This window comes from Phyllostomus discolor, chromosome 1 (genome assembly GCF_004126475.2).
Source record: "Phyllostomus discolor isolate MPI-MPIP mPhyDis1 chromosome 1, mPhyDis1.pri.v3, whole genome shotgun sequence".
NCBI classification, from domain to species: domain Eukaryota; kingdom Metazoa; phylum Chordata; class Mammalia; order Chiroptera; family Phyllostomidae; genus Phyllostomus; species Phyllostomus discolor.
Genome location: NC_040903.2, coordinates 207,087,584 through 207,115,544, shown reverse-complemented (window position 1 = coordinate 207,115,544; position 27,961 = coordinate 207,087,584). Strand labels below are relative to the sequence as shown.

Below are 27,961 nucleotides of genomic sequence, written 5' to 3'. Positions count from 1 at the left end.
TCTGCCAAGAGCGGGCGAGGCTGGGAATCTCCCTCCGGGAAGGCTGTCCCGAGTGACTAAAAGCCTGAATGTCTCAAAAACCATTATTTTTACTCATAAGACTATATAAGAATTATGGAGACTAATTATTAAAAAATAGCAAGTATTATTAACTTTGGGACAAATTTCCACTGGACATAAAGACAAAGGGATGGGTAATTTCAGAAAATTCTGTTACGTGATTGAACCCCAAAGCTGTTTGTAAGGGAGATTCGTGTTCAATCCTAACTTATTTGATAACCGTCTGAATGATTCTTAATTCCTGATTTGCACTGAGCAACGCGGGAAGCTGCGAAAGACCTTACTCAGAGTAGCCTTTTCTCCGTGAAGGATGCTGCAGGGAACACTGACACACCGCCCTGCAAGGAGAAAATTACGTATTTGAACAATGGTTGCCGCACAGTGTTAGTAACATTATGCGTTAGTAATAAAATGTTGCATATCCATGATCTAATGTAATCTTCGGAAAGATCCCGTCTGTATGTTTGGTAGGCTATTCCATTTCTCGCTTACTAATGAGTTCACCAGTGGACAGAAAGCCCAGTTAAGTGGTAAGACAGATTTTATTTTTTACATATTCTTCTAATTACAAATTCACGATCCTTTAAAGAAGTGCACTTTGGCATTTACCTAGTGTAAATAATAACAATGGGACAAAGAGTAACATTATTTATTAATGCTGAAAATAGATATTTCCCTGTGAAAAAAATTTTAAGCTGGTCATTATGAAAAATTTTGTCATTCAGTTATGTCCCCATTAGTTAACCCCAAAGCTTTTTATTCAGGTACACTCAATTATAATGTTATACTATTTTGCTTTTAGATAGGAAACTACTAGCAAAGATAACTATCCCTTTTTGAAGGTGGTTCTTTATATCATTGCGGAGTAGCACACAAATCTTCAGTTAGAAGCGCCATGAAATTCCCCAGGGGAAGCCGTGAGCCCGGCCGCCTGACAGCGGCGCTCCCTGGGCAGGGCCTGAGGAGGAGCTGGGCCGGGGTGGGCCCGCCTTCTGGTCTGCTGGGTACCACCTCGTTCTTGTTCGTGCCCTCTTTTTACTCTCTAGACCTTCCTTTCGTCCTCTGCCTTCATCTCATGTCCAGTCTCTGACCCCTGAAATGCATTTGACACCTGAAACTGTCAAGGTCATTTTCTGTGTTTTATGCTACAGGGCTAATTTTTTTTTCTTCTTTAATTCAGGAACAGTATTTCATACTCACCAAACATGATGAGTAGTTTTTAAAAACAGTGCCTCTACCCAGCATGGGTAGACCAGGCACCAGCGTGTGGTGAATATTCAAATCACAAATTATGTGTCTTTAAATGGTGAGTCGTTCATGTGCCATGTAAGTTTACATTTGTGCCACATAAACTGGTCAGCATCGCCGACAGAGGGTTTGTCTCAGGGAAGGTTCTTTTTCACATGAAGGGTGATGGCAAATAACATAAGCCACTGCCCCTTTTTCCTTTATTAATAAATTAACAGCATGAGTTCATTTGAACTTTTACTGAGTACCTACCTACTTGGTAAAACTTCCTTATTAGCAAAGCCAACTCTGCGACGTGAACTGTGTAGCACCAGGGCGTAAGTAAACAGCGCCCCCGTGATGCAGCCACCCCAGGTCTGCTCCTCGGGCCCAGGCAGAGGAGGACGCTGGGGCGGGCCCCCACCCCGCCACCGTGCGCTGCTCACCTTAGGGGGGAGCACTGAAGAGTGCTGTCGTCCATCTCGTCCCCTGGCAGGCCGCTCCCTTGTGAAGGGGAAGGAGTTAGGTTTTCTTGGGTTCTACATGTCATATAGTGCGGTGCCTGGGGATAGAATGACAAGGGTGAACCTTCATTTTCCTTCAAAAATACTGTAAAAGCAGAACGTAAGCAAAACAGCAAATTAGAAGAAAGTAGAGGTTAGAGAGTAGAGGTATCCAGTAGATAAAAGTGACAGACACATTATGAAGAGGATGTTTTAGAATATATTTTCCATCAAATCAGGACTTTCTTCTTAAACTTATTTAAAGTACGATAAAACAACTTCTTATTTCTTATATTTTAATGAGAGACATTTTACATGACATTAAGAAAGCACCACAAACAAACATGTCAAGAGAAAATAAAGCACATATGCAGTTTTAGGAAACTCGAGAAAAATACCCGAGACACTCAAACAGCCGCTCTGCCCCCGATGCCTGCGTGCCAAGCACACAGAGCGGTGGGGGCCGTGGCAGCATGAGCAGTGACACGAACCGACACACTGCTGGCGGCTCAGCCTCGCAGATTCCTTGCTAGGGCCACAGTACCCTGCCAAGCATTTACTTGCATTTTAAGATTTCATTTTTAAATGCACATTTATGTATAGTGCTTTACAGTTTCAAAAGTGCTGTAAAAATGAGGGTCCACTGCCTATTTGATACTCAACTAGCTTCCTCAAGTGGAGAGATGCTGGTAACGATCATAGACTATGAGGACACACCATTTCTTACTGGTTTGCAGAAGAACATTTGGAGCAAGCCGTCATAAAAATGGACTTACTCTGCTGTAGTTTATTTAGTTACCTACAGAGCTCACTCTTTTCCTGAATCTCAAGCTAGTCACAGCCATCACTTTTGGAGCCCAGGTTGGGCCGGGCACTTTCTCTACATCTCCTCCTTCCGATGACCCTGCACGTTAGTTAGTTTTCCTAGCTGTGGAAACTTGGCTCTCAGAGGATAAGTGACTGGTCCTCGGGCCTTAAGTGGCAGAGCCCCAGGTCAAACAGCTATTCACGGCTGATACGGAAACCTGAAATCCTTTCTCCGTTCTCAGAAGGGAAGAGGAGAGTTGAATGTGCTTGTATTTCATTGTTCTATCCCTTAATCTTTGTTTGACTTTTTAATAAACAATAAATTTAAATTGGAATACAAGTTGGAATACTCCCAAATAAAAATAAAAATAATTGGTAATTATTCAAAATATAAACACTGACAAAGTAAAAGCAAACATTAAGAGAATGATATGTCCATACAGTCTTATAAAATATATCATTTTCAATTATATAATCAGTGGCAATTCTTTAAAGATATAGGCATAAAAACTAAAATGCTTCTACATAAATTTATTTGCATTTAGAGAGAGAGGAAGGGAGGGAGAAAGAGAGAGAAACATCAGTGTGTGGGACATACATCGATCAGCTGCTGACCAGGACCTGGCCTGCAACTCAGACATGAGTCCTCACTGGGAACTGAACCTGGCCACCTTTCTGTTCGCATGCTGGCACTCAATCCACTGAGCCACACCAGCCAGGGCTACACTCCTTTTCTGGCTCCTTTAGTAACCTAAGGCTACATCTCTGAAAACAACATTTAAGGTATTTTATTCATCCATCTATCCAGCCAGTCAACCAACTATCTGGAAGAGATGCTAATAACATGATTTCCCAAACCAGCAGGATCCATCTGGCCATTCACAGAGAGTAAATACGCAAACCTTCTTTCTACTGGCTGTATCATATGCAGGAAGTGTCACCAAGAGATTACTCTTCACAGTCCAAACAGCTATGTGTATTCTATTAAGTTAAAGCAGCTATAATTCAAGTGTTCAGGACAGAGACCTCATTTCTATTACCTGCTTTAAGTTCACTTCTGAGTCTGGGAAGTCCTTAGCCTCAACGGTCTCAAACTCGGATTTAAAGCTGTAATATTAAAAATATATAGTTAAGCTTTCAAAATTCAAATACTGTGATAATGAGCTCTAGTGTCTAGAAAAATAACTAAACAGAGATGAAACCCATCTATTCTCATAAACTGTGTTATTTCTAGTTACATAATCAGAAATAGGTGCAGTTTGGATTACCGATGCTGCTTTTTCCTGGTTTTGGATAGCAGCTGAATTTCAGCTGGGCAGAATAGGACTAGTGAAATGGGAACTATTATCTTCAAACGCTGTCATACGTATAATCAGAAGAGCACATGATCTACTGGTTCCCTCATTTCTCACTCAAGTACTTGTCAAGTACTTGACAAGTTCTATTATAGATTCAATCCCTTAATTCTTTGATTAAATGTATGCAGACTCCCCTGATATTTCTGTACCTCTTATATTTGCCAGGAAGAAAAAATACTAGTCATAACTTGTTTTTTACTTTCTAGAACAACTAAAACCTAGTACCTAATAAATATCTGCTTATGGAACCCAGAGTAAACAGTCGCAGTCGCGAATCAGCTTACACTGAACACTTTTCCAGACCCGTCCGCCCCTCCGACCGCCGGCGCCCTCTCACCGGGTGCTCTGCGGCAGGCACCGACACACAGGAGAGCACCTCCGAGGCAGGTCCTGCCCCGCACTCAGCCCTGACCCCAAGTGTGCACATGACACCCGCGGGGGTGTCCCTACACAGGGCTGGGAGTGCATGTCTGCAGGGAAGGGGACGCAGGGGCGGTTGTTCTCCCTCCTCTTCCACCCGCTGTTTTGCCACTTTTATCATAAAGCAACAGACATATTTACACAAGTGCTATTTGATGACATATTTTCAGGATTCTCTGGAAGTATATTTAAAAACATAGAGAAGTCCTAGTTCCATTTTTGAAACATGCTTAATTCATGGTACATGAGTTAAAATATGTACCATCCATGTATATGAGGAGCCTGACAAGTTTAACAGCTATTCGGGTTTTCATCAATTATTCTGACAGCTGTAAGAGGTACACGTAAAAGGAAAAGTCACACTAACGTCATTCCACTCAAAAGGCAGATAAACTACATGATGTAACGTAAAGAATGTTGTTGGATTTCGACAACGTCCCGGAGGACGCAACACTGGCTGCTGCCTGTGCCGTCGTACCTGCTGCACTCGGTCTGGGTCTCAGCGTCCACCCGCTGGTCTGAGAACCCCTTTTTCCTTTTGGCAGGTGTGTAGTACCGATACTGCGACAGGAAAGACTTCGCTTCTGTTTTCAAAGTGCGTGGGGTGAATGGCAAATGTCTGTTCGAGAAGAGCCTGGAATGTTTATCCAAAAGGTCCCCACTGGGTGCTTTGGAGAAGCCCAGCTGAAACCGGTTGGCACTGGGGAGCGTGCTCCTGGGCCCCCCACCGGCCGCGGCTCCAGAGCACGCTCTCCTGGGCGCAGAGGACAGGCGGTCCTCGCTGGGCGGGAGGGGGCCCGGGCTCTTCTCGGCGCCGCTTGTGAGGGCTTCGCTGGATTTGGGTGCACGGAGGTGCAGCCTCTCTGAAGTGACTGGTGACTTCGTAAAGGTCGAATATCCATTCACTTTTAGGATTAACGTGTCGTCTTCGTTTGGTGGTTCTCCTGCGAACTAAGAGCATTGGGTTGGATGGTCATCGATCACATCTGCAAATTCGTGAACAGCAAACATGCTTGCCTCGGGAGTCTACAAAATGAACTTACGTGTTCTTAAAGATGTTAGCCTTATATATAAAGTTCTACTCAAGCATTTGAAGTATTAATATATGAAAATAGAATTCTAAATAGAAGTAATAGCAATTATTTCTTTCTGAAGCTAAAAATTATTAATAACATACACCTATATTTGAGATCTTGACTTGTATGTGTCCTGAGATCTATTGGTGGATCTCAGTTTTATCTGGAAGTTTCCAAATCAACTGTGAGCCCTGCTCAACCACAGCTGGCTCAACCTCCCCTCCCTTTTCGTCACTGAGGCCGTGCTCAGGGCCAGCAGCTGCCCTGTAACCGCAAGGCTTTGGAGAACGGAAAAGGAACTTCTTCTCACAATGTACACAGCCCTGATTTAAGTAACTGATATTTTAGATACCACTAAGAAATACTTATTCCATAAAAAGTTTACATATATTTTCTCAAGTTCTCCTCATGAGAGGGGAAAACTTTGAAAGGGAAGGTGTTCACTCCATTTTTTTGGGGGGGGCATTAACCTCGGAAGAACCATTTCTATATGGTACGTATAAAGTCTGAAAACACATAACATTTTGTTCTTTTACAGATTAGATGCCCCAAAAGCCTTGTCTATGATTCCAGACTTTATGGACACCTGTGTATCCTTTACAGAACTGAGTCCCTATTATCCAGAAGGGGAGCTACAAAAACTGAGGTGAAAATGGTGAGGATGTGGCTGGTTCTGTCTGTCCTATTAGCCCATGGGGAGAAAAACAAAAGCAGTAAGGGAAGAGCCAAGTGCTTCCCTGTACGAGGCGCCGTTCTTACCAGTGAGTAGAGGAAGAGAGAATGATCAGAACTTCTATCACTGTAACTGTTAAGCACAGAATGTTGACTCTGTGCAAGGTACTGTTCTAACTGATTTACACGTACAACTCACGTAATCCTCACATCCTGCTTCTGCTGGTGCTACAACTGTTACCTCTACCTTATAGATGGAGACATTCGGGCACAGGGTCTCACACATTGGACCCCAGGCTGAGCCTCTGCTCTTCACCATTACGTCGTATTATCTAGTTTTTAAAATATTTTATTTATTTATTTTTAGAGAGAAGGGGAAGGGGAGAGAGGGGGAGAGAAACATCAGTGTGTGGTTGCCTCTCACGTGGCCCCCACTGGGGATCTGGGCTGCGACCCAGGCATGTGCCCTGCCCTTTGGTTCGCAGTCTGGCACTCAATCCACTGAGCCACACCAGCCAGGGCCGTATTATCTACTGTAAAGAAGTCATTTGAAAATCATGTATTTTTAGATGTTTCACACCACCAGGAATTTTAAGCTGATTTTAACTCCTTTCCTGGCAGCGAACAAGTCAGATAACCCAAGCACTGACGTATCTAAGAAAGGAGACCGCAGGACCCTGGGTGTGGTGACTGCTGCCCGAGAGAGAGCACATTCCCCTTCCAGGGCTCGCTAGCCCTTCTCCAAATCCACGGCGAAACTACTCCAAAGGCAAGTGAATATTCTGGCATTAAAGTCTGAGTCACGAGGGTATTGTTTAATTAATGCCTTTAATGTGTTGGTTTTAAAAAGCTCTCCCAATCTACACTCATTGCTGCAGCTCACTTACCAGAAGAGACTGGCTCCCTGGGAAGAAATTTCGGAGCACGACGTGAAAACCCTTTAGGGCTATTAAACAATAGTCACAGGAATTATTTACACTTAGAGGCACAGTAAAAGCCGAGGTCAAGGCAGGCAGAAATGCATGAGGTATCACATTGCCTGTAAGAAAATTCTTCTCGGTCACGGTTATTTAATGAACGCAAGGAACCACCAAAGGAAGTCTTTAAAGGCAGACATGCATTCCCATCCTCCGACGTGGGCCTATGGGCCTGTGAAAACCGCCTCCGAGCTGCCGGAAGACGTGAAGCTTCTCTGCACTTTTACGCCACGCTGGCCCCTGCCTTGTACCCTACTTTCCCTTCCCTGGAAACCACCAGAACACAGTGTGAACTCAACTGTATCAAGCTGCTTTTCTGAGATTACATGATTTCCTTTAGCCATAGATATCAGAAAGCTGGGATACATATAGTTTTCGCAGAAAACGTATAACACATTGGTAAATTCGCTGAAGTGTGAATAGCCCTGTAAAGTTCTAAAATCAGAAGAGGGGCAATCAACTGCATGTCAGTGGAACAAGACATTTTGGTGGTAGGCAACCTGACCGCTTTCTCGTCCTCATCCTCACAGTTCGATGCAATTTGTTGTAAACTGTTTCCGTCATTTAAGAATTTATATAAGGTGATAATCATTTCAGAGTTTACATGTACACGTGTTTATGTCAAGAACACCTATCCACAGGAACTACTACAAAGGACACACGGATGAAACCGAGGGGTGCGGTGGCAGGGGAGGGAGGTGGGGTGGCCGGGGTGGGGGGAGTGGTGGGGGAAAGTGCAGACAGCTGCACTGAACAGCAATAAAATTTAAAAACGAAGAATACCCACTGAATTTTATGGTTACAGGACAACTGAATAGTAAATCAATCTTTTTCTGGGATAATGTCAGAAAGAATGGCAGACAAAGACTTTCCAATCCTCAGGTCTTTAAGCAGTTGAGGAATTAATTCACTCACAGAAGAACATGGGTACAAGTTATTTAAAAATCTGGTTAACATTTGTTTTGCAAAAAGGTTTCAAATTATACTTTATAAAAGAAACTGATAGCTCTCAATTTTAATCGTTTAATGCTGCTTTTAAAATAGATTCATTTAGGAATACGGATCGCATCCACAGGCTGTTTCCCCTTACCAGCACAAGAGGCTTCACCGTGACGTGAGGGAGTGCTGGTGAGTGACTGAGTGCAGTGGGTGACGTGAGGGAGTGCTGGTGAGTGACTGAGTGCAGTGGGTGACGTGAGGAGTGCTGGGTAAGTGGGCACAGTGGGTGACGAGAGGGAGTGCTGGGTGAGTCAGGGAGTGCTGGGTGAGTGGGCACAGTGGGTGATGTGAGGGAGTGCTGGGTGAGTGGGCACAGTGGGTGATGTGAGGGAGTGCTGGTGAGTGACTGGGCACAGTGGGTGACATGAGTGACTGACTGGCAGTGGGTACAGGGTGCAGGCTGGAAAGGCACAGGGTGGTCCCGAGGTGACAGCATATGAGCCAAAGTGTGAGAGAAAGAAAGTAGCTTGAGAGAATGGGCAACTGAAAGATTTTTGATTATATAATCTCATGTATATAAATGGGTAATATGTCCAGAGGCTAAAGTTGGTACTTTTTAACTGTAGCAAACTTTTCAGTAAATGGAGGTTACAGTTATAATAGGTGTCTATTAACCATAAAACCCACCCAATTACCAAAATACTATGCCCCAAATAATTTTAATTTGAATGTATGTAAATATTTATTATCAAGGCTTAGAAAAATGTAGTCAAGTTCGAGATACTATGAATTCTAAATGGAATACAAAATATACCTACATTACAATACAAATGAACTACTTTATGGAAGCAAATGGATAGGGTTACAATGGCTAAAGAAAAAATAAAGAAAACCTTCTATCTACAGATTTAATTATATATTTTATTTCCAATAAATCCATTCTTACCTCAAAATATAATTTTAATTTATATTCAAATTTCTGGACAATAAAAAATATTTTAATTCTCCAGTTAAAGAGTCCAATCACTAAGAATGAAAATGCATATGTGAGTCAAATACCGATGAACAGACTCGCAGAGGCAAATTACAGAAGAGTGTCCGGCAGGTTTATTCTCAAAGAAGCAGTGAACCCTGGCCCTTTCCTCTACGTAACAGTCCCGGGGGGGGGTGGGGTGGTCCTGAGCATACTGCAGCTTCCCTGAGGGCCCCAAATCCGCTTCAGCCTGACAGGGATGCTTCTGTCCACTCTCGACCGGCTATGTGAGGACATTCCAAAGGCCCCTCAGGTCAAGCATGTGCAAACTCACACCTTGCACGATCCACTGTTCGGAGAAAACACTGTACTCGTCCTGCTGTCATGACTACAGTGAACGAGCTAACGCCTCTTCCCAGCTGCCCCAGCCAGAAGCCTGGGAACCTCCTTCATTTGGCCCCTTGCTCTTCACATCATCGAATCCGGCACTGAATTCTGGGGGATTCTACTTTGTAAATGTCTCCTGAATACATTCCTTGTGCTCCCTTCCACTGTCTTAGATCAGGTCTTAGTCATTTCTTCCCCAGATTATTGCAACTGTCTCATAATTACTCTGTCTCTCCTTGCAGTGTGGTCTTTGTAAGGTGTTGGTATGATGACATAATGTCCTGACTAAAAACTGGCCTATGGCTCCTTATTTCTCAAAGAAGAAAATATGGATTCATCATTACGGTGCAAATGCCCTTAGTCATTCCCCTGCCTACTGACATGTACAATGGAGAGAGCTGGAGTCAACATATGGTACGTGATACCCAGTCAGCTGGGCAGTGGAACGGGCTTTTGCTAACAGGCAATAGTTTTTACCCCATCAAGGGTGTTGGGGGACAGAAACAAAGCTCAGGGACTGATTTGGACAGTCTAGAAGATCATGCTCATGAATCTGGGATCCTCTCAATGGCTACACTCAACTAGCTGACTTGCAAGAAACACTAGTCTTTGAGAATCTGAAGCCATATGCTACCCTCATAAAAGCTTGCAGCCCGAATTTGCATTACCCAGATGGTCCACGAAACCCTTAAGCCCAGATGAGTGACTTGGTTGATTCTAATACATAAATTGTAGGGGAGTATAAAGGTGGGGAAGGAGAAGCTACAGATTAAAAATTTATTAATTACTTGAAATTATGTAGATCCCAATTCTATCTAACAAGCTTAAAATATATGGTAATGGAAAAATCTGAACAGTGTACACTAAAGAACTACTAATTTTTAGGCACAATAATGGTACTGGGGTCTATCTTTGAAATATGGAAATAATTATGGGTAAAATTATATATCTGCAACCTGCATCAAAATAATCTGGGATAGGGCAAGAAGTGAGAATACAGGTAAAATATGTCTGATTGTTGTATCTGGGGGATATTGTGGGTCCATTACACGACTCTGTTCTTACAGATGCTAAAATTTTCAAGATTAAAAACTTTAAAGAAAACACCACACACAAAAATAAATTAGACTTCCAGTTTCGGTGGAGAGATGGAGCGAGATGGAAACAGCCTACCTAGCTTTCACCATTACAACAAGAAGAAACTGGACGAACTGCGGGCTACTGATTTTTCTTGAGCTACGGAGAGAACTAAGGTCACAGAGCAAACAAATAACCTGAAATCTGGAGAGAGACTGGCACCTGCAGAGAGCAATAACATCTGAGCATTTGCTTATCTGGGACGGGGGACACTGGGCACACACACACTGGCAGGAAGGTTAAGCTAGAAGTTGTAGCTAATCGCTGAAGACTGACTGTGGACTCGGGTGGGAGTGGAAGCCTCTGAGTCTTGGCGAGTTTGTACCCTCTTGGTGGTGCTTCCTCGAGGAACCCCACCAGGAGCTCACAGGAAAGGGGAGGTTGAACCTGAGAAAGCCTCCCCCTTCCCTTGTTCCCTTGGTGAGACAAGGGGAGGGGAAGCCATTTCTGTAGACACCACTGTGGACCAGATTCCGCCCAGATCCATTTTCCCTTTCTCTCTCAAGGAACCAAAACCTTAATCTTCAGGGGCAAATCCCCTTAACTTTCGCCTTGTAATATAACCACGGAAGTGATATCCCATCAGCTTTGCCACATTGCACTGAAAGCAAGTCAGAGGTCCTGCCTACATTCAGCAGGAGGGGACTGTTTAAGGATGTCAGTCGAATAGACAGTACAGGATAAGAAGGCAGAAATAAAAACATACTAAATGCTCCAATTAAGAGACAAAGATTATCAGAGTGAATAACTTGACCCACCTAAAACCTTAAACATTAGAATTAAAAAATGGAAGAAGATATACCAAAGGAATCCTAATCAAAAGAAAGCCAGTTTAATTGCATCACTATCAGAAAAAATTATACAAATAACATTAAGGTAAAGAAGTCCAAAGCACAGTGATAAAAGGTTTGAGTCACCAAGAAAATATATCATCTCTAAATCTGTATGTATATAGATTCAAAATATATAAAGCAAAAATTGGTAGTATTAAATTTTGGAAGAAAAGCTAAGCATACAATTACATGGAATATTTCTGTTAATAAATAATAAATTAATCAGACAAAAATCAGTAAGATTTGAACATCTCAATGATACAAAGTTTAATGAATATACTATATATTAAATATTGTGCAAAACAACTATAGAATATAATTTATTTTTAAACACACAATGACATAGTGAACTAGAAAAAAACCTGCCCACCTACTGGGTCACAGAACAAGTCAACAACAAGAAATGGGTACCACACAGACATTCCCTGATCATACAACAAACTGGAAATGGTAACAAAAAGAAAACTAGGGACAATTAGAGATTAAGAAACACCTCTAAATGATTCCAAGGTTAAAGAATAAATTATAATGCAAATTATAAAATATTTTGAATTGAGCTACAATAAAAATGCCACATATCAAAACATGGGATGCAGGTAAAGTAGAACTTGGAGGAAAAATTATAGCCTTGCAAATGCTTACACTATAAAAGTGAGGTTGAAAATAAGTTAAAATAACTAAAAAAAGGCCAAAGAAGACAATATAGATAAATGTGGACATTAACAAAGTAGACAAATACAATAGAGATGATTAACGAAGTAAAAAGTGTGCCCTTTAAAGAGATAAAATTGACAAATCTCTGATGAAAATACCCAAGAATGAAGACAGGAATTTAAAAAATCACTAGAAATAAAAAGGGGGAACAACACATATTCAAGAGAGGACTAAGAGAATAGTATGAATAAGTCTATGCCCAACATTTGAACGTTCAGATGATAGGGACGATGTCATATGTGTATTGATTATATATATAACAAATAACAAAGATAGTTACATAGGCTTTCAAAAATTGAGTTAGTAGTCAAAAACTTTCTCACAAAGAAAACTCTAGGCCTTAATAATTTTAATGTTAGGTTCCATCAAAGTCAAGGAATCATTATCCCAAACTTATAGAAACTATAGCTTAGTAAAAGAGGAAACAGTGCCCAATTTATTTTGCATGCTAGCATATCCTGACATGGTAGAAAAAAGAAAATGACAGGTCAACATCAATAATAAACACAGATGTTAGAACCCTAAGCAAAGTGTCAGCAACCACACCCAGCGATGTATAAAAAAGGTAATGAGAGACTTGTGTTCGCAATAGGGACGCAAACGGAAACATTAGAAACTTGGTTGTAATTCACTACATTAACATATTAAAAAGAATAATCATGCCCTCATTTCAGACAATGCAAAAAAAGCATTTGATAAAATTAACATGAATGTTACATTCATGGAAAAGGAAAGAAATCCTCTTAGCAAACTAGGAATAGAAGAGAACTTACTTGATCCAACGTTAAAGGATCTCACCTAAAACCCACAGCAGGGGGTCAGCAAACTACAGTTTACAGGCCAAATCTGGCCTACTGTCTTTTTTGTTAATAAAGTTTTACTGGAACACAGCTAAGGCCGATTCATTTTTTGTATTATCCATGGCTGCTTTCCAATAGCAAATAGTTGTGACAGAGACTTTGTGGCTTGAAATGCCTAAAAGAATTACTATTTGGTTCTTTATAGGAAAAGTTTATTGAGGAAACGCGTTACCAAAGTCAGGTGATACCACTGATAAAGTAGCTTAGAAATAAATATCTGCTTTCAAAAGGTAAAAACACCATCTTACCTTTTGTAGAGTGTTGAATAATGCCTTGGAATTTTTAGAATTGGTCTGCCCTGTAGCTTTAGTTAATTTGAACTCCCTTTCACATTGTGCTAATTCTTTTTTGAGTTTCTCTCTTCGGCGTTGGTCTGCATCTGATGGGGAAAACAAATCTTTTGAAATATAGAATAAAAGAGAAAAATTAATTTTTTGGTCTTGGAAGACAAATGAAGCATACAGTTTTTCCCCTTACTAAAACTGTTTACGGTACCAATATGTTAATAAAAATCCATGTACTTTGCAGCATAAAGCAAAGCTAAAATACTGAGTTTATAAAACCTTTAAATGGATTAACTAAAGAGCACAACAAGAAGTGTCACACAGCCAAACCTAAGGGGCCGAGAGAGCAACTCCTAGCGGAGGAAGAGAGAGATGCGGAGGTCAGAGATGTCAGCCCGTGTTGTCTGTGAGTCTGTGGTCACTAACTGCAGAGTCCGAATTCAGTGCTTTAGACTTTCCCCAGATGAAATAATATTGTCAACACCATCATATGCATTGGTAAAACAATTTTCAAGTTTTATATGACTTAAAAAATGACATTACATTTAAAAAAATTTTAAGTTTTTTAAAAAATTGATTGATTTGAGAGAGAGAGAGAGAGAGAGAGAGAGAGAGAGAGAGAGAGACACCGATTTGTTGTTCCACTTGTTTATGCACTCGTTGGTTGATTCTTGTACGTGCCCTGACTGGGCATCAACCCTGCAACTGTGGTGTGTGGGGACGATGCTCTAACCACCTGAGCTACCGGGCCAGGGGCTCAAAACATTTTCAATCAGGATATCTGATTTCTATTTTTCTTAACTGCTATTCATTTGAAAATACAAAGGAAGAAAGTGTTTTCACATGTTAGTTTGCTTTAAATTCAGCTACTGAGTCACTATTAAAGATTCACTGTATAGAATGCAAACGGTGAAATAAAAGATATGTCATTTCAGAGTTAAACAGAAGTAGAATGACTTGTATTTTCATATAAAATTAAAACTTTAACATATACCTTTTAAAAGGAATCTATCTCCCTGGCTGGTGTAGCTCAGTGGAATGAGCACGGGCTGGGAATCAAAGTGTCGCAGGTTGGATTCCCAGCCAGGGTACATTCCTGGGTTGCAGGCCATAACCCCCAGCAACCGCACATTGATGTCTCTCTCTCGCTCTGTCCCTCCCTCCCTTCCCTCCCTAAAAATAAATAAATAAAATCTTTTAAAAAAAAAAAGGAATCTATCTCAACTTAGATTTCAAGTTTCAAATCACCCCAATATAAAATCAGAATTTATAATAATTTTTACATGCTGAAAAAACAAACTAAGGTAATTTATATGGATATTTAAAGTTAACATTATAAGTATTAAAACAGTTAGAAACATATAAAATAAAATATTTATCTATCATTTTCAGCTTTTTCTATGCAGAAATACTTGTTTCAGGAATGTGTTAACTAAATTATAGTAGATGATGTTTGTGAAAGGAATGAAATAGAACTTTCTCTTATCTTTCAGTTCTCTTATCTTACTGGTAAGTAAAACAAGAGAGAAAAAATATGATAAAATAAGAGTTCTCAGATATTGAATACTTCCATGTTACTAAATCTGTCCAACCAATTCATTTAAGTAAAGCCTCCTCATACCAGACACCATACAAAACCAGCTCCAAATGGACTGTAGACCTAAATGTAAGGGCTTAAACTATAAAACTCTTAGAAGAAAACATAGGGGTAAATCTTTAAGACTCTGGGTTAGGCGAAGATTTCTTACATACAACATCAAAAGCATTTAAAAAAAAGGTGAATTAGACTTAATCAAAATGAAAATTTCTTTTAAAAGACACATTGTGAAGAAAGTAAAAAGTGAAGCCACAGATGGGGGAAAAATATTTACAAACCACACATCTAATAAAGGGCTTGTATACAAAATCTATAAATAATATACAACCCAATAAGACAAATAGCCCAATTAAAATAAGGGCAAGAGATTTGAATATTTTCCCAAAGGTATACAAACGAACAATGAGCATATATAAAAAAACCTGCTCTCCATCATGAATTACAAGGGAAATGCAAATCAGGGCCACAAGGAGACGCCACTTCACACCCACTGGACCTGCCGTGACCAAGATGGGAGTGCTAGCTGGGGAGGACATGGAGTCACTGAAATCCTAACATGCTGGAGGTGGGAATGTAAGGTGGCACAGCCACCTTGAAAACAGTCTGGCAGTTTCTTAAAAAGTTCAATATAGCCCTGGCCGGGTGGCTAAGTTGGTTGAAGCGTCACCGGTGCACCAAATGGTTGCAGGTTTGATTCCCAGTCGGGCACGTACAGGAGGCAACCGACTGATACTTGTCTTTCACATCTCTCCCTTCCCCTCCTTCTAAAATCAATAAAACATGTCCTCGGGTTAGGATTAGGAAAACAGTTAAATGTAATTCCACCTATGACCTAGCAACTGCACTCTCAGGTATATACCCAATACCCAAGAGAAATGCAAACATTATCTCCACAAAAGACTTGTACCTGAGTTTTCCTAGGAGCAGTATTCATAATAGCCAAACATCAGAAACAATGCCAAATGTTGAGCAACTGATGAACATATACTTTTACAAAATGTGGTATTATCCTTACATTTAGTAATTAAAAGGAATAAAGTACTGATATAGGCTACGACATAAATGAACGTGGTATTGTTTTGTTCATCTGTTTAGTTCCATCCCTTAGAACAGTGTCCAGCACATAGTAGGCCCAATAAATGTCTGCTGAATTAATCAATGAGTAAACTAGTTACCTAAATATTATACAAAATGCCTGATTAAATTGGTAGGTTTGGATTTTAAATCCAAGAGTTTGGTTAAGAGGATTAATACATTAAGGATTTTTATTATACAACCTAAATAAAAAGAAATAATCTTATTTTATTTACCTGTTGCTCAGGAAATTAGCTTCAGTGTGAAAATTTAACAGAAGTTTTTCATTTACCAGTGATCCTAGTTAAAGGAGATTATCTGATCTAATGACAACTGGGTGAAATCATACTAATTCAAATGATTCAGATTTTTAAAGTCTATAAATATTGAACCAACTTTGTGTACAATAAAAAGTTACTAATATGATCAAGAAGAAAAAATATAAGGCATAAAAATTAAAAATGTGGAGGGGTCCCTAGAGATTATGTAATTACCTCTGATTTTACAAAAGAGGGAGTAAGAGTACAAACAAGGACTTGCCCACCTAACTTGTGTGCTCTGGTCAAATGGTCTTGAACAATACACACTCAAGTCCCAACTCTTGCTTAAAGTGACTTTACCTCTCCTAAAAATTATTTGAATCACAGAATGCCTTCAAAGACTTGAGAGCCTCCTCTAAGGCTTGTCGCAAACATGAAGGGAACGGAAGGGGAGAAGTCCCAGTGCCAGGCACGCGGCTGGGAGGCACTGTGCTCTGCATGGCAGCTGCTGGTGGCTGGCTGAGCCCGCGTCCCCTCTCCCCCACTAAGCAGACAGACAGGGGGAGATGGGTCCAGCCCGCCTGCGGCCTGTGACCCCTCCTAGACCGTACCTGATGGGCATTTCCCTGGCTTGGGTTCTTACCCCTTCACCATTTAGCATGCACTTCCTTGGGTTGATAATGATCTTTTATTGCGGACAGCCTTTCTCAGTTAAACTATAAATAATTAAATTAAAATAGAAACTTAAGGAAACACTAAATTTAAAGTGTATAATACTATGATTTTTATAAGATAAGCAGGCTGTGATATTCATGTTCTTTGCTACTTTCAAGTTTCTTGAACTTGAACAAGGGCCTCAAATGGTATCTTTGAGAATATTTTTAAATAAGAATTGCAAATTTCATGGAATCAATTGCAGATTGATTCTTTCCTTGGTACAGATTTCTAAAAATTAGAATATTTAGTCAAAGGGTACATAACATGATTCCATAATATCATATGTCAATATGGCTTTTTAGATATCTGTTTATTATTAGTTAGTGTATTAGGACATAAATAGACAATATGTACCTGGAGAAAAATTCAGTAATCTTAACAAGCCAAGGACAGTGAGAATCACAGAATTCTAGAACTTAAACCTTGGCAAGCCTTTTAGTATTACCCAAATTTTTATATGTAGGAAACATGAAATCCAGAGAAGTTAAATAATTTATCTAAAGTCACACAGCAATTCAGTGGCAAAGTCTGTGTTCATTTCTAAGTTCATAATCTTAGAACACAATACAAGCCACTTTTATTTATGGATAATATCTATAAGTTAGAATATGCTTCCTCAAAGGGCATATGTTAACACCCATTAGCATGGCTACTATTAAAAAAAGAAGTGTTGTGGAGGATGTGAAGAAATTGGAACGCTTGAACACCTATTCGTGGGAATATAAAATGAGCTACTATAGATAACACTACTGGTGGTTTCTCAAAAAGTTAAAAATAAAATTACAACATGATACAGCAATCTTGCTTCTTGTACATCCAAAAAAACTGAAAGCAGGGTCTCAAAGAGATATCTGTACATCCATGTCCATAAAAGATTATTTACTGACAGCCAAAGGTGGAAACAACCCAAATGTCCACTGACTTACAAATATAAAGGAAATATAGTATATACATACAATGGAATATTATTCCACCTTAAAAACGAAGGAAATTCTGACATATGTCACAACACGGATGAACCTTGAGGGTATGACGCTAAGCTCATCAGCCAGGCAGAAGAGGAAAAACACTGGATGGTTCCACTCACGCAGACACCTACACAGAGACATTCACGGAGACAGAAACGGTGGTGGCTGCAGGGGGCGTGGGGCGGCATTACTGTTTAACAGGTGGCACTGCAGTCCGGCAGGATAGCAGGAGAACTACCTGAAATGGGCAGTGGTGATGGCTGTACCGCAATATGGGTGTTCTTAACGCCACTGAACTGTAGACTCACAATGGTTAAGATGGCAAATTTATGTTATGTGGAGTTTACCATGATTTTTCGGAAGGCAGTATGTCACTTACATTTGATGCTGGCGCTCACGCTGAGTGGGACCGAGCAGTCCACCACAGCTGAAAGAAGAAGATGCAGAAAATCAGTTGTTTAATGACATTCTTAGTATTTATAAATGATGACAAATATTGAATATGGAAATCACCAAAAGCTCCAGAACTTGCAGTTCTTTGTTTTGACTTTTATGGTACTCCTAGAGACAAAAAATACAATATGCTTGATAAAAAAAATACACTGGTTGGGACTCACAGCTCACTCGATACTACAAAAGAAACTACCAGTGAACTTAACAACACAGCACTGTGAACTATTCAAAACAAAACACAGCTGAGGAAAGGCTGGAAAACAAACGCAGAGAGAGCATCACTGACCTACCCCGCCTGTCTCAGGCACTCGACACACTTCTAACTGGAATCCCAAAACAAGCGTGGGGAAAAAAAGCAAAATTGCAGAACCCACACTATCTGATTTTAAGACTTACTGTAATGCTATAGTAATTAAAGCAGTGTGGTGTTATAATAAAGATAGACATCTAGAACAATAAAACTGAAGAGTAAGTCCAGAAATAGACCCACATATATGGAAAATTGTCTTGCAAGAAGTGCTAAGGTAGTTCAACAGGGAAAGAACACCTCTTCAACACACAGTCCTGGTTATATTTGGATACTCACAGGCAAAAAACTGATCATTATATCATACCATATGCAAAAATTAGCTCAAAATGGGTCACAACCTTAAATGTAGGAGCTAAAGCTTATATTTATAGAAGAAAACACATGAGAAAATCTCAGTGACCTTAGAGGAGGATGGGTTACTTAAAGAGGATACAAAAAGCATAAACTATTTAAAACGTGAAAAGCTGATTTTGACTTATGTCACAAAATATTTTTCTTTAGATTTTCAAACATTAAAAATGTCATAAAATACGAATGAAAATTTAAAAACTTTAGCTTTTCAAATGGGAAAAATAAAAAAAATATTAGTGAAAAACTGATGAAATTAAAATAAGGTGGGTAGTTAATAGTATTATACCAATATTAGTTTCCTGGCTTTAATCACTGCTATAGGATTATATAAGATTTTTAACATTGGGGAAAGCTGGGTGAAGAGTTTCTGTAACTCTCTTCTATTTTTACAACTTTTCTATAAGTTTGAAATTATTTCAAATAAAAATTTAAAAAAGAAAATGAAAAGACAAGTTACAGACTAGTAGAAAATACTTGCAAAGCATGTGTCTGTTATAGGACTTGCATTTCATAAAGACTCTCACAACTTAATACTAAGCAGACAACCGATTTTAAAAAATTGGCAAAAGAGTTAAGCAGATATTTCACCAAACAAGATATATGGATGGCAAATAAACACTAGAAAAGTTGTTTAACATCATTAGACATTGGGAAATACTAAGTAAAACCCTATCAAATGCTGGTGAGGATATGGAAGTGACAGAAATTTAAAATGGTACAGTCACTCTAGAAAACACTTCAGCCAGCTTCTTCTTCTTCTTCTTTTTTTAACACTTCACTTAGAATTTATTCCTGGTTTACGAAGGATATTATAAAGGATACAAATTGACAGCCAGATGAAGAATGCACATGGCAGACTGGAAGGGTCCCAAGCTTGGCAGCTTCTGTCCCCTGGAGTTTTGGGGTGTGTCCCCCTCTTGGTATCAGGGTGCACTCACCAACTCAGACGCTCTAACCTTTCTACTTAGGGCTTTTATGGAGGTTCCACTGAATAGGTCCAGTTGATGGAGTCATTGGCCGTTGGTACTTAATTTAATCCTAGCCCCTTTTCTCTGCCAGCTTCTTATTTAATTAAAATACACTTACCATATTACCCCACAATTCCACTCCTAGTAAATAAATTTATCCAGGGAAATAGAAGCGTATGTCCAAAGATTGTACGTGAATGCTTATCGCAGCTTTATTCCTAATAGTCAAAAGTGAGTCAAAATGAACCAAACATCCACCAACTGGTAAATCAATAAATTGTGGCATATTTCTTCATATGGAATGCTACCTTAGCAATAAAAAGGAAAAAACACTCTTATACACAAGGACACGGAGTAGTCTCAAAAGTGTTAGCTAACTGAAAGAAGCCAGGCCCAAAGTGACACGTATTGGGTGGTTCCATTTGTATGACACTCTGGAAAAGGTAAAACTACAGACAGACTGCAGATCAGTGGCTGCCAGGGGCAGCAGCGAAGAGGCTGATTGCAAAAGCCTCGGGGGAGCTTTCCCGGTGATAGGATGCTCTGCAGCAGGGATTAGCAGCCTTTTTTCTGCAAAGGAATGCTCCAGGCTTTGTGTGTGTGTGTGTTGGGGGGGGGGGTGCGGTCTGTGTGGCAATGAGCCAACTCCGTCTGCGAGTACAAAACCCACTCTAGACAAGAAGGGACGTGACTGTGTTTGGGGACGGACGGTGAAGTTTGCATTTCATGTAACTTTCACGTTACAAATATTCTTCTTTGGACTTTTTCCAATCATTGAAAGATACAAGTACCATCCTTAGTTCACAAGCTGCACAAAATCGGGTGGCAGGGGACTGGGCCTGTGAGCTATAGCTGGCCAGTCTGTTTCACAGCATGACTGTGGTGGCAGTCATACGAATGTGAGCATTTCTGAAAACAACTGTATTCTTAAAGTTAGTATACTTTCCGTAGGTAGGTTTATCTCAGTAAAGCTGACCGAAAAAGAAGAGATTAGTTAGCATCTTCTCTGTGCAACTTCTTTAATATATTTTAAAATGAGAAAGTAGATTATAAACTTCTATTATATTAAAATCGATATCTAACCACAAAATAACATTAGGGATAAGATGGGTAAAAAGAAATAACACAGGCACTATACAAATTTCAGTTAACGAACATGGCATTCTGAGTTGGCCTATGCATATAAGGTTGGAGACAGTAGCTGGCACTTCCACCAGGGGTGTCCAACCCTTGGCGTCTCTGGGCCGCACTGGAAGAGGAATTGTTGTCTTGGACCACACATTAAATACACAAACACTAACGAAAACTGATGAGCAGAAAAAAGGTTTTAAGTAAATTTACACTTTTGTGTTGGGTCACATGCAGCCCACGGGCCGAGGGTTGGACACCCCGCGTGCCTGTACTTAAGCACCAACCCAGATATATAATGTATTCGTTTTTGCTATGGATCTACTCTAATTGGAAGCGAAGTCAAGGGTTTACATTGGGAGAGAAAGTTCACAGTTGCACGTTTTTACCTTTGGCTGAAAGGATTTTATTATAGTGAGCAGCCATGTGATTCTTGACCGTGTGGAGAGTGCTTAGTCTGAGAGAGGAGGAGTCAGTGCAAAAAGCTAAAAATTGAAACATATTCAATCATTATATATTTAAAATGAATATGAAATCAGCATGAGACTAAACAATTTACTGATTATTAAGTTCATTTCTGTAAAACATTCCGAAGTTCAACCACAGAGACACCGACAAACCCTGTGCTGCCAAATGCGTCCCAGCCTCGCCCTCACCCTGGTAACTGGGCGGCCACCAAGCCGTTCCAGGCTTTACACGCCTGGGACTCCTGAGAAGAGATCCAGAATATACTCTATCGTTATATTTATAAGACTATTCTTATCAACAGCTCTGAAGCTTCTAACTAAAAAAGGTTGGCCGCTTCCCAGACTGTAAAATAACGCTGCCATTGTTAGCGCTTGAATACGTGGAGTCTGGGAACTCACTCAAATCCCAAACTCCAACACCCTATGCAAGAGTTCTATTCTGAGAGGCAAACTTCTGACTTCGACAAGATCCACAAATCAGCCGACGCAGCTGACGCATGGAAGTATTCCATGACATTAAACTTCTTGACCTCATCTAAACTGTTTAAATCATCAAGCACTTATATATAAATATAAAATGTAAATGTAGGCATAACTTTCTTAAACATTAGAAATAGTTTTTGAGAAGTAATACATGCATATAAATTCTATGTATTGTAGCATTATAGCATTTATGTATTGAGAAGTAATACATGCATGTGGTTAAAAAAATAATCAAAAACTAAAACGGTATACAGGGATTGAAAATAAGTGGCTTTCTTGACCCCTGCCCCCTCCTAAAAAGAATACTGTTACTTTTTTAATTCACCCTTCCAGGGAAATTCTATGCATAACATAAGAATATACAATAATGATAAGCTTGGTACTACTCCACTACGTTTACTGAATAGGTACCATGGATGCATTGCTCTCAGCTCTGTCCATGTAAAAACTCATTTAATTATCACTATCACCCTGTAATAGATGTGGCAACTGAGGCACGAAGACGTGAGGTCCTCAAGATCACACAGCTTGATTAAAGACGCAGTTCAGATGTTAACTAAGGCAGCCTCACACTTACATACAACCACTACATAGAACTGAATATATATTCTTTTAAAAAAAAGTTAGCAAACTATATATTGTTCTTCATCTCAGTCTTCTATGTTAAGTATCTTCTAAATCTAGTTTTAAATTTTTAGTTAAAAGCTATTTTTCAAAGTGTGACTTCTGGCTCTATGTAGAATAAAGAAATAAGCGAGGTAACTGAAAATGGGATCTTTCCTTCACATCTGCAGGAACAAGTGCCAAAGATTTTTCACAGAAATGAAGAAAACACAGTTTTAAATTATGTGCCTAATAACCCACACTTAAAACTTTTAAACTATAATTATGAAAATGTATTTTAAGTTTATATTAAAATTTTATTTTGAAAAGGCTTTAAAATCTTGTCCTTTCAGGAGACTTAGAAATCCAGTTGAATAGAGAGGCCCGTGTTTGCTCCTGACACAGAATGCATTTTCTCTACACGGCTTTGCCTTGTCAGTGCTTGCGCCTTTAAGACCCAGCACACTGCCACGCTGACTAGGAAGGCCTGACTCAGACCAGGGCCATCCACCCTCAACGAGCTGGGCTCAGCTGGAGCTGCACGGGGGAGGAGGGGCAGCCAAGGCACGATGATAGTTTGAAATAATGGACTCCTGAGTTAATCATAAGAATTCCTGTAACATTCAATTATAATTAATAATATGAAGTTCAAGTACTGATTGAATGAATGTTTTCATGTCATCATTTACAAATAAAGGAAACAGTCAATCTTTCCCAAACCACCTCTCACCCTTTTAAGTGCCTCACTTACCGTTACTTTTGGTGCTCAAGTGTCCTTTAAATACGCATGATGGACCAGATCTGGGAAGGACAGAGGGTGCTCTGACTTTTAACAAAAAAATTAATTAGTATAAATGAAACACAATTTCCACAAAGACAACAACATTGAGCACTTTTTTCCCCTCACCTGAGAATATGTTTTTACTGATTTTTAGGGAGAGAAAGGAAGGGGGGCAGAGAGAGAGGGAAAGAAGCATCAATGTGAGAAACACTGACAGTTTGCCCCTTGGACACACCCGGACCAGGGATCCAGCCCTCAACCTTTTCGTGTAGGGACAGCGCTCCAACCAACTGAACCACCTGGTCAGGGCAACAATATCGAACATTTAAAAAATAACAAATTTATCTTTAATATTAGAGTTGTTTAAAATTTTAGTCAAGCATATTACTAACCAGAAATGATGTATTAGACAGACAAAAATTTTGCAGCCATTGATAAAAAGTTTTCTCCTTTAAGCAAACAACTTACTTTCTTTTTTAAAAAAGATTTTATTTATGTATTTTTAGAGAGAGGGAAGAGAGGGAGAAAGAAAGGGAGAAAAACATGGATGTGTGAGAGATATGTCAATTGGTTGCCTCTCACAAACCCCCAAATGGGGATCTGGCCCATTACCCAGGCAGGTGCCCTGGCTGGGAATTAAACTGGCGACCCTTTGGTTCACAGGTTGGTGCTCATTCCACTGAGCCACACCAGCCAGGGCTGTGAACAAGTTATTTTCAAAACAGCTGCACCTTGAGACTGGGCAAAATGATAAATACATCAATTAGGTTATTTGATATATACTGACTTCATTCTGTACACCACTGACCTACTGGGTTTTTAAGTGATTTTGAGATACAATAGAACTTAGGTTCTAAGTTAATATGTGTATACTAACTATTTCAGTTAATTATAGGTTAGTCTGTCCTAAAAATAACTTTTAGAAGGTTTTATTTATTTATTTTTAGAGAGGTGAAGGGAGGAAGAGCAGGAGAGAAATACCAATGTGTGGTTGCCTCTCACGTGCCCCCTACTGGGGACCTGGCCAACAACCCAGGCATGTGCCCTAGACTAGGAATTGAACCTGCGACTCTTTGGTTTGCAGGTGGGCACACACTCTGAGCCACACCAGCCAGGGCCTAAAAATAATTTTAAGAAAATTATAATCCCCCCACAAAGTAATTGAATTAATTAGAAATTATATCATATTTTACTGTGTATAAAATAAATACGTATACAAATATGTAAAAGTCAGAATCAGAACTTCATGTTTAAAAGATGTCTTAAGGTTCATCTAGTGTAACTCACCCTCCTTGTGCTCGGATACTATCGAAACAGTGTCTGTTTGGAAGGCCTCCTTCTAAATATTTCCTTCCTTGTGAATTTTCCCTTGGCTCTTGGGCACCATAGAGATATTTCTTATGTCTTATAGTTACTCTGTTATGATAGTTTAATAGTTCTTTTTTTTTTTAAAGATTTTATTTATCCATTTTTTAGAGAGGGAAGGAAGGGAGAAAGAGAGAGAGAGAGAGAGACATCAATGTGCAGTTGCTGGGGGTCATGGCCTGCAACCCAGGCATGTGCCCTGGCTGGGAATCGAACCTGCGACACTGATAGTTTAATAGTTCTTTAAGCTTCCTTTGTTTAAATCGTTTTATGGTTTCTATCTTCTCACTGGACCCAAATTCATACAAAGGGACATGAAAAAGTAGCCTCACACCAAAGGCCAGGAAAAAAATACCTTCCTCTAACTAGATTAGGACTAAAATCCTATCCATGAGATCACAGGTCTCGCTAGAGTAGTGAAATTCATCAGTATGTGCAAGCAGTCCAGTTCCCTAAACAATGGGACATCACTATGACAGCCAGAAGGGACTCTACTGAGGAAAGGTGAAGGTGTTTCTTGTGGCAGAATTTCCCAGGAAGTTTGAGAATCTGATGTCATTGGTAAGTGTCCCTGTTGGACCAACAGATGAAACAAGCTTCTTTCAGCTATCTGTATGAATAGGTTGTCTTTTCTCTCTACTTCTCCCTAAGTTATTGATAAATGTAGTTTGTTATTCTCAGTCTTTTTTCCCCATTCTCCCTGGAGAAGTTGGAAAGGCTTTATAGATTATCTGGTCCACCATTGTGCAAATAACTAAGACCCAGGGAGTTAAAGCAATTTGCTGAAGGCTACCTAGTAAATAGCACACAGATTACAAACAATATATATTGTTTTTTTTGTAGGCTGGTGCTCTTTCCATAAAAACCACCACATAGAAAGTTTGCCGTATAAAAGAATGTCTAAAAAATGTGATACCAAAAAGAAAATGACAAAAGAAAACAATAATAACTTTTAAAATTTAGGTGTCTTAATATTTTGTGTTCTGAAATAATCAAAAGTAATTTCTTAATGAAATTTAAGAAATTTACAAAGTGTCATCTTTTCCATTAAAATGAAGCATTTTGGCCCTAGCTAAAATTATTTATGGTTTCCTATCAGTCATAATAATTAAGATCTAAGAGAACTGACTACCCCACGCATGTGTTGAATATTATATATGTTTTAAAAATTCAAAATCAATAACGATGTCTGATAATATATATTATATCATATCCTAAAAATGAAGCTAATGAAATTGGGTAGGTTATAAAAATATAAACTGTTTTACATTTGACAGGAACCCAATTTCTAAAATAATTAATAAATTTTGAGGACTTACTGAGCCTATTCTACTCTAAATTTTACATCCACCCTTTGCCAGGCCCCCGTCTCTAGCACAAGGTGGGGAGCAAAAACACTGGTGTGACGGTTTCAAGTTCCCCATCTGAATCCAAAGCCTAGGCTGACACTGTGACCAGGGCAAGTTATTTATGATCTCTTAGTTTATTAATCTCCAGTGTTCATTCACAGTGAAGCGAGGATAACCCCTAACAATGTTTTTGTGGATCAAATAGGATAATTTGGAAACAGGGCTTAATGTTCATCTTTGTTATAACATTTCTGAAAACCACATGAGCATGCTGGTTTGTGATTTCAGGAACTTAGGCTGGAAAAGTGTCAGGATATACAGTTTGCTAAGCAGTGGGTTGTTTCCCCCTCTATTCAGAGCAGCACTTATTTTGACGAATGATTACCTATGAAAGGCACACTCCTATTCAAAGCTCAAGACTTATTCCGTGAACCATGTAGCAGCTTGGTTTAAAGGTACTTTTAAAAATACATAACAACACTGAACTGGGAGGAGAGGGTCTCCCTGAAGATTGCCTAATTGGGCTTGGAGAAAGAGTGCTACTTTGTTCAGGGAGAGTGAAGATGCAAATAATTTCGACTGGGCCAAAGACTGGTAGGGGTTTAGTTGCACGGCCCCGACTGTTCCAGTGATGTCCTCTTGACCCACAGGCACTCATGCCGTCAAGGACAGGGGGCCGGAGAGTATGGATTAGTTCTTTGCTGCTAAAACTGTAGCCAGAAACACTGCATCCCTCGAAAACTTATTATAAGAGCAACATATCAGCCCCCCTTATCAGACCTGCTGAATCATAATCTGCACTTTAACATGATTCCCATGCACTTGAAAGTAGAGAATCCCTGGTTTACACAAGAGTTTTGAGAGGAGGGAGCTAGTTACAGAATGGAAATTTCGTATTTACTGGGTACTTATAGTGTTCCAGGAGCTTTATATGTATTATCTGCATTTAATCCTCAAGAGCTCTATGGCATGGGTGTTTTACCCCCACGTACAAGAGATGAGGAAACTGGGGGTCACCTCTGTGGAGTGCAGCGGGGGCCCAGGGGGGTGTGACTCCAAACACCAAATTTGGTTCCCGTGCCCCGGAGCCGTGGAGGTAATTAATAAAGGCTGCACGGCCCCGAGTTCAGCGGACAGGGCCTCCTGGAGTCAGGGCGACGAATTCTGAGCAAGAGGGGTGCCCGCGACCCCCCAAAGGAGAGCCTTCTCCGCCCGGGCAACACTCAGGTCCACAGTGGAGACTAAGCAGGGGATGGAGAGCGCCCCGGGAGTGGCCTCGACTCGCACAGCTGGGACTCGGATTCCGACAGGGACCCCAGACCCCGGGCCCGAGGCCTGGGGCTAGGGCCAGCGCGAGGCGCGAGAAGGCGCCCTGTTACCTCTTCGGCTGCCATTCATGGTTAGATCCTCTTGCAGCCACCCTGGAGACACGCTGGGTCCCCTTCGGTCCTTCCCCGGGCTGGGCTAGCCCCTGCAGCAGAAGATCGTCAAGCAGGTGCGGGAGGAGAGCGGTGGCGCCTGGGGACCGTCGCTAGGCCGGTTGCTAAGGGCCGGTTCCTGGGTGTCGGATTGTGACGTCACGGCGCAGGACGTGACCTCCTGCAGCTCCGCCCCCAGCGGTACCCGGAGTAAGGAGAGCAACCGAGGATGGAGCTGCAGCGCGGGGGAGGTGCTGCAGGCGCTAGTCTGAGGTTCTGGGCTCCGGGCCGGTCATCCGCAGAGCGGCCTCCTGGCGGCAGCCCAGCCACCAGCACCTGGCAGAACTTGTCGCTGCGGGAGGAGCGGGGAAAGACGGTGGTCTCATCTGTCATGCCCATCCCCTGGGTCCTGGGAAAAAGTCAAACGCAAGTGGTGGTTGAA

General features: G+C 40.5%; 1 protein-coding gene and 1 long non-coding RNA gene across 6 annotated transcripts in view; one reads left to right on the top strand and one right to left on the bottom strand.

The window, feature by feature from the left end:
• SPATA7 (spermatogenesis associated 7) overlaps window positions 1-27,676 on the bottom strand; it is a 32,234-nt gene extending 4,558 nt beyond the window's left edge. The window contains exons 1-9 of one of the 5 annotated variants that reach the window (XM_028507432.2): window positions 27,481-27,676; window positions 23,358-23,432; window positions 21,443-21,538; window positions 18,223-18,270; window positions 13,192-13,340; window positions 4,854-5,326; window positions 3,638-3,704; window positions 1,734-1,849; window positions 345-398 (exon numbers count right to left, since the gene is read on the bottom strand). In XM_028507432.2, coding sequence (XP_028363233.1) covers window positions 345-398; window positions 1,734-1,849; window positions 3,638-3,704; window positions 4,854-5,326; window positions 13,192-13,340; window positions 18,223-18,270; window positions 21,443-21,538; window positions 23,358-23,432; window positions 27,481-27,499 — 1,097 coding nt within the window. In that variant the 5' untranslated portion in view covers window positions 27,500-27,676. The remainder of the gene's footprint in view (window positions 1-344; window positions 399-1,733; window positions 1,850-3,637; window positions 3,705-4,853; window positions 5,327-13,191; window positions 13,341-18,222; window positions 18,271-21,442; window positions 21,539-23,357; window positions 23,433-27,480) is intronic. The other 4 variants (XM_028507433.2, XM_028507436.2, XM_028507437.2 and 1 more) reach the window with 4 other exon arrangements.
• Window positions 24,502-25,061, top strand: LOC118497695. Its single transcript, XR_004900216.1, has 2 exons — window positions 24,502-24,814; window positions 24,984-25,061. It is a non-coding gene; the product is annotated as an uncharacterized LOC118497695 (long non-coding RNA).
• Window positions 27,677-27,961: the final 285 nt, after the last annotated feature.